Genomic DNA, 6,790 nt, shown 5'->3' with positions numbered 1-6,790 from the left:
AAAGACACACAGATGGCATGAGCGCAACTCAATAGGCTCTTATAAGGCTGCCACACAACGAGGTCACAAATAAAGCCAATAAGTGCAAAAGTTAAAAGCCATAAAAGCAAAGCAACAAGACAAAGGGAAAAAAATAGCAAAGTAGCAAAATAAATGTATTGTTACTGCAAAGTAACTCAAAATGCAACAATGGGTGTTGTCCCATGACAAGATATAATTAAAACATTGTTTTCTTTTAATTTAATTCCAGCGATAGTTTTCATTCACGACAATAACCGAGGAACTAAAGTCAGACGTTGAAGTTTGCAACGAGCGAATTTTACAGTAACACACCAACGTCATCTACAACCATCGATAGCTTTGTTTGGTAAGTTTAGTGGCTCGGAAATAATCTAATAGTTTGATCTACTCAATGACAGGTATAAAATAAATGTTCGGTTTACGTTGCACATACAAGGGTTGCATGACACGCTTGAATTTCGTCATATAGCTACGACACCTTGGCTGAATGCTAAAGAAGCTAACAAGCTATTTTGCTGCACGTTTACAGCTTGTAATCAAAGACTTTAAGTTGACTTGCATGCATGTGCCTGATTTGTTTTAGATCGCTTGGATGTGGTTTCAGACGGCGATCTTTACCTTTGCTTTTGTAAAAAACTAATAATGTTTTATATCAGCTAAGCTGTTTTTTCAGCACTAAGGCATCAAAAGTCATCGAAACAAAATCAAATATGTCAGTAAAAATCCCGCTTGCCTAATTTAAATTTCGGGTATTGTTTCTGAATGTTTTTCTTTACTCGTTTTTGCAAATTAACTCATCCATTTGGTTTAATGTGGAACGTGTGCTCCCAATTGATGTCCACTGGGGGGAGCCAAAGCTGTAAATTGCACAGTTTAACTCGATGGGAGTGGAGGCTCATACGGGGGGGTTTCGAGGTCATGAACTTTTGACGCAGCGGCTAAAAAAAGTACTTTATCACACATCACTAAAATGCACGCTCAGTTACCATCACATATCACTAAAATGCACGCTCAGTTACCACAGTTGGAACAAAAGTGACCTGAGTTTACTTTTGCATTTGATTGTAGAAGACGTGCACATTTATTAGCTTTTTTTTTTTTTTTTTTTTTAACCATTTACAATATTTGATATCCTTCACCGGTGCCGTATCCAGAACTTGCCTTTAAATAACAGACGCATGCGTATGAACTGCGAGCATTGCTGCCCAGGTTGAAGAAGTTGACCTAAGGCTATCTGTGCTCAGACCATGTGCTGTACATTGCACATGTCGATCTGGGTGGCTGTCTTGTCAGAAAGAAGCGTCTTTTGAAGGCGTCCAACAAGAAAGCTTACCAATGGTTAACATGAACGTCTATGTGAGCAACTGTCATTGATGCACGTGTCTGCCATGTTGTATCCCACGTTGCATGTGTCCAAGGCCACAGCAGAAGCTCAGTGTTGTGTGTGTGTGATCTTCCTCTGTAGGTGAGCTGCAATGGAAGGAGGAGGGACAGGTGTTGATCTCACTAGGAAGTTTGTTTCGGAAGCAGAGCTTGACGAGAGGAGGAAAAAAAGACAGGAAGAGTGGGAGAAAGTTAGGAAGCCTGATGACCCTGAGAGTAAGATCACCCACAAGAATCCTCAACAAACTCCCATGTATCAATTCGAAATACATCTGCAGATATAATTTTCTTTCTTCTTCTACAGAGGCCCCCGAGGTAGAGTATGACGGGCGTTCTCTCTTTGAGCGTCTGCGGGACCAGAGAGACAAAAAGCAAGAGGAATTTGAGGAGCAATTCAAATTCAGTGGGTATTGGCGTGTTGTTTTTAAATTGTCTGTTTTTTGTACGTTTGGATTTGCTCTGTGACTGTTCCACTGTAATAAGCCTATAAAGTTTTCTTTTGTAGAATGAATCTATTATTGAATTAGGATTTTTGTTCCCCGTGAGGCTTTTTAGTTGATTTGAACATGCTTGGGATGGTTGTCAATGTGAAATTCCTTTTTAGCTTTTAAAGGAGTAAATTTGTGGATTTGTTGTTTGACTATCAGTAACAATGTTAACAATTGCTTTCAACTCAACTCAGACGTACTGCACATATGGTGCTTAGCTGAACGCGACTGAACACCTTAGTTTGGCTTAGTGTCAGCAGCGAATTTTGCTGCCATTTAGAATTTGAATCACAGATGAACTGGGATATGATGTCACAACTGTCATACTAAACTAAAACTAACTGTGTCTTAGTGCAGTCAATGAATGGTCAATGAGTCATTGCTGACAGCCTTTCAATATGCAGACTGTTCTTCATTTTTGTATTTGTTATCTCTTTATTGTAGCTATGTTAGCATTGCACGTCAGCAGATGTGCATGTGCTTGCCTTCATACTAGCTTTTGGGGTTCACGGAATCCCCACTAGGGAATATTGCTTTTGGAGTCGATTTAGTTTTTGCAGAGAAGATAATAATAATGCTGCGTTTCCTCCCACATTTCAAAATCACGCGTGGTATACTGATTGGGCACTCCAAATTGCCCATAACCAGTTCAACCTACTGCCCAATGACTGCTGAAAATGGATGGAGGGAGGGGTGGGGGTGGGGGGGGGGGGTGAATAATAATAATAATAAAGATTAGTTTGGTTTTGAATAAGTCCATTGATCTTATCAACAAATTTCATTATATGCTACCCTCATAACAGTAAACAGTAAAAAGCACTAACAGTCAACCATTCGTCTCAAAAACTTTAGTTTGTTCTTATAGTAGCACTTTAAATATTATTCCCTGTTTCCCTAGAGCAAACATGGCTCAATATTGTGAATGTGTTGAATTGTAGTTGAATGTTGTCAAGCTTATGTTCTCTTTTACTGGTTTTTCCTTCATGAAGGTCACCAAAGAGTATTTTTGAACGGACTGTAATACTGCTTTTTTTTTTTTCTCCCCTCTACAAAATGCCATGATTGTGCTGCAATGTGCTAAGAGCAGCTTTGTTTCCATGGTGACAGAGAACATGGTGAGGGGATTGGACGATGATGAGACCAGCTTCCTGGACGAGGTTTCCCGGCAACAGAGCCTAGTGGAGAAGCAACGCAGGGATGAAGAGAAACAGGAACTGTTGGAATACAGAATATCCTTTTGATCATGTCAACCTTTTAGTTAATCACTATGGCTAACTCGGTAGTCTTATTTTAGCCCCTTTACCCGTTGTCCAACTCAGATGGCTTTTTTTCAAATTTGTCTGCTCTTCTGTGTGGAAGTTGGCCAATTCTGGTATCGTCGCGACTCTGAAGTAAGGCTGTTATTGCCACAGATCCCGAACGATACTTTGTTTTCATACTTGCCCATCCCTTATTCTTAACACAAAAATGTTGTTAAAGCTTAACTTATTAAACCATTGTAGTTACTTTACCCCAAATTTGTTGCATAAGAGTAATACAAGGCTAAGCTGAGACTTGAGTGTGAGCATTTTTTTCAGCTAGGTCATCTTGACCCACATTTTTGTTTATTTCCTCCATTGGAGCATAAAGAGATCTTCTTTTGTTCATTTGCAATGCTGCAAGTCAAACACAATAGTTGCCATTTCTTGTAATTTAATGAAAGAACTATGCCGTTAAATATGAGATCATGGCAACAGAACAGAAATATTAACACCCATAAAGACTTTCTTCCATCAAATAGTGTCCTGCAGCTGTATGACCATCCTGCATGTTCACCATTCCCCGTGGCTTAAAAGTTTCCCTCTGAGCGCTTTATATTTTCTTCCCTGTTCTTAGCAGAAAACCAGTGCGACAGAGAGGTTTGTCTGTAATTGGCAACAAAGTAGGTTGTCCTGGAAACTGCATCGTCATGTGGTAACTACGGTTGCATTTTCAATCTGTCCTGTTGCTTTGAGGAGCTCACAAGGATTCGTACAAACCTCATTGACCTAATACTGTACCCAATTGTGTATGACTGAATGAATTCATGTTGTAGACCCAAGTGTGAATCCCTTGAGCTATTCCCACCTTTTCCTGTTTTAGCCATCTAATCTGTGTCACCTCCCAGTACTGTTCTTAGCTGCTCAGAACTGTGCCATTTTTTTGGGAGCGTAACACTGGAAGGCTCTGATAGCTGCCACATGGTACAATATCAGAAAGTGGAATCTTACTTGAGGTGTGACAAAGGTTCATTGACCTTAACTCTATACCGTCACAGTGCTGTAGCAAAGCAAGTCTCCACTGACAGCCGCCCAGAGCCTGAGAAGAAAGCAACTTCTAAACAAACAGTGGTGGAGCAAAGGACCAGCCATTTGTCTCAGGCCCATTTACTGGCTGGTGCTGTCAAGAGACGCAAGTATGGACAGACACAAATGCTTCCTACCACTATTGGTATCTGTCATCTGGGTGCAACACAATACAAGACAAAACCTTGACTTGAAAGCACCTTGTTCAGCTTATTTTACAAACCTAAATTCTAGTGAAGTTGTGACTTTGAATGTCTATAAGAACATCTATTTTCTGAACCGCTTCTCCTCACAGCCGTTCTGGGCAGTAGGCGAGGGACATCTTGAACAGGTCGCCAGCCAATCGCAAGGCACACATATAGACAAGCCTTTACATTCACAATCACACCTATGGACAACTTGAAGCGGTCAATCAGCCTACCATGCATGATTTTGGAATGCGGTAGAAAACCCACGCAGGCCGGAATTGAACCGTGCGCCTCTGAACTGTGAGCTAACTAGCCCTCCAACGATATTCATAACAAAATAAATCAGAGTATTAGTACATGAGCTTGGTAGCACATTTTTTATGGGGGGCAGAGGACAAACCGATCATTGAACATGGAACACAGCTGCTTTCTCTCTTTTGCCTCTCTTTTGTCTTCCCTCAACCAGTTCGTCCCAGTCATCAGACAGCAGTAAGAAACAGAGGGTGGAAAGTGCAGCAACGGGAAATGGAGACAGACACACAGGTGGGCATCAATCATGAGGCCTAGAACTGTTCACAACCACTTTGTGCTGGAAACTTCAACCTCCTACTTGGTGTCCGAGTTCCTTGTTGGGTTCTCTCAGTCTTGACAGTAACTTGTTGTGTTTAGAACAGGAGGGAGGAGGCGGACGAAGATCAGGGGGTGCTGAAAATCAACAAACTGTCACAGGCCTTACGCCCAAAAACCCTTCACCCACCCTTAATTCCAGTCCAGCTCTGCTTCACCTGCCCTCGGCAGCGGTCTGCATCGGCGTCCTTCCGGGCCTCTGCGATTATTCCGGCAGCAGCGACTCTGACAGCAGCTCGGACAGCGAAGGTAGCGTAGATGCAATCATGTTGCCGTACCCGAGGCACAGCAGAGCCAATAGATAAGTCTGTCTCACACACACATACTCTTAACTTGTGGGATAATCTTAAACATGCACCTATTTAAACCAAACACCTGTCTTTAACGTGTTCTAGTAATTTAATGTTCTCACAAGAAGTTAGTAGTGAATCACAATGAATCCTTTGCTGATAACTAACAGTAACGTTGTTGTAAAGATTGGGCTTGATAATGAGTGATCAATTAAATCGTCATGAATATTGTTGATGTGGAAGTATTGATTAATTGTATCTTAAGCAATTGAGGCAAAATGAAGTGGACCACTTTAAAGTGACCAACTGATTCATTCTCTTCTGTCTTCTAACTATACAGAATGAACCCTTGGAGTTCTTCTAAATTACTCACTTTAATTTTGTTCTAGTAGCACGTCTACTTATTCGCAGTCCTTCCAACTTGTGCAGTAATTCAACAGTCGGAGAGCTCTACTTTTCTTAGTCTCGGTTTTTGCCAGATTATTTCCCACCAAAAGGAGACGTGCAGTGTAGTGCGACTTGTGTTTTTCCTTCTTAGTGATTCGTCTTCTGTTGCAACTTGTATGCCAGGGTGACTTATACTCTAGAGCGACTTAGTCTGGAAAATGTCCTACTCTCAACTCTTTTGCTGTCTGAAGAAGTAAAACATGACATTAGATATGGTGACCCAAGGCATGTATACTTCTGTTATGGCACAACTCCTCCATGGAACTCTCCTATGCTGTGTAAACAGACATTTAGAAAGACATACACCTATTAAAAATAACCCTGGTGTGGATTTTCCTCTCGAGATAATTTAAAAAGGATGGTTTCCTTCTTATTTTGCTCCTTTACATCATCAATTCCCACTAAATTCTCGTGAGAACTGTCTGCAACAACCCCTTTCAGTGTTTCTTCTAAAGGGATAAAAAAAAAAAAAACTGTGCAAAATAATCCTAATAAGGCCTAACGTTGAAAACTAACCATTTTGATTTGACTCAATTTGTGTAGCTGCTTCTATTTTTGCTATTGTTGCACTCAAACGTGATGCTTCTCCCTCAATCACGTTTCATACAGTTTAGCCAAGCAAGCAAGCAATCCCGTACCGCCTACTCCGACGACGTCCCGATCCCCTCTCCCACATACCTCTCCCAACCCAACCCAACCCAAGCCACAGTGATGACAAGCTGTGCTTTTGGCTGTGGGAAAAGCGATTGACAGCTGTGGAGGAAGGAAAAGACTTGCGTCGATTGTTTCGCATATCACATAACACATACCTTTGTAGCAACCAGCAACAGACGGGTGAGATTCGGAAGGACACACTCCTCTCTGGGCCCCATGCAGTCGGAATTATGTTGGAAAATAATGGAATGAATGTGTGTGTCACATAATTTAGGAGAGATGCTCATGTGTCATGTGCCCTGACTCCAAAGAGAAATAAAAAGCTTCCTGTTTTAATCGCTTTGTGTGTGTTAATTTTAATGTATCCT

The 6,790-nt window shown here is 41.3% G+C and overlaps 1 protein-coding gene across 4 annotated transcripts; it reads left to right on the top strand.

The window, feature by feature from the left end:
* Window positions 1–213: 213 nt before the first annotated feature.
* psme3ip1 (proteasome activator subunit 3 interacting protein 1) lies at window positions 214–6,758 on the top strand. 4 transcript variants are annotated; one of them, XM_049724449.1, is made up of 8 exons: window positions 214–367; window positions 1,487–1,620; window positions 1,709–1,807; window positions 3,000–3,122; window positions 4,188–4,326; window positions 4,871–4,947; window positions 5,074–5,280; window positions 6,378–6,758. In XM_049724449.1, the coding sequence occupies exons 2-8, from the start codon at window positions 1,497–1,499 to the stop codon at window positions 6,380–6,382; spliced, it is 774 nt and encodes a 257-aa protein (XP_049580406.1). In that variant the 5' UTR covers window positions 214–367; window positions 1,487–1,496; the 3' UTR covers window positions 6,383–6,758. The 4 variants fall into 4 exon arrangements, with proteins under 4 accessions (XP_049580406.1, XP_049580403.1, XP_049580405.1 ...); XM_049724446.1 differs by having other exon boundaries at window positions 5,074–6,758; XM_049724448.2 differs by having other exon boundaries at window positions 340–419; window positions 5,074–6,758.
* Window positions 6,759–6,790: the final 32 nt, after the last annotated feature.

Source organism: Syngnathus scovelli, chromosome 6 (genome assembly GCF_024217435.2).
Source record: "Syngnathus scovelli strain Florida chromosome 6, RoL_Ssco_1.2, whole genome shotgun sequence".
NCBI lineage: Eukaryota > Metazoa > Chordata > Actinopteri > Syngnathiformes > Syngnathidae > Syngnathus > Syngnathus scovelli.
Note: the sequence above shows the minus strand (reverse complement) of the source record. Positions and strands in the feature narration are given on the sequence as shown.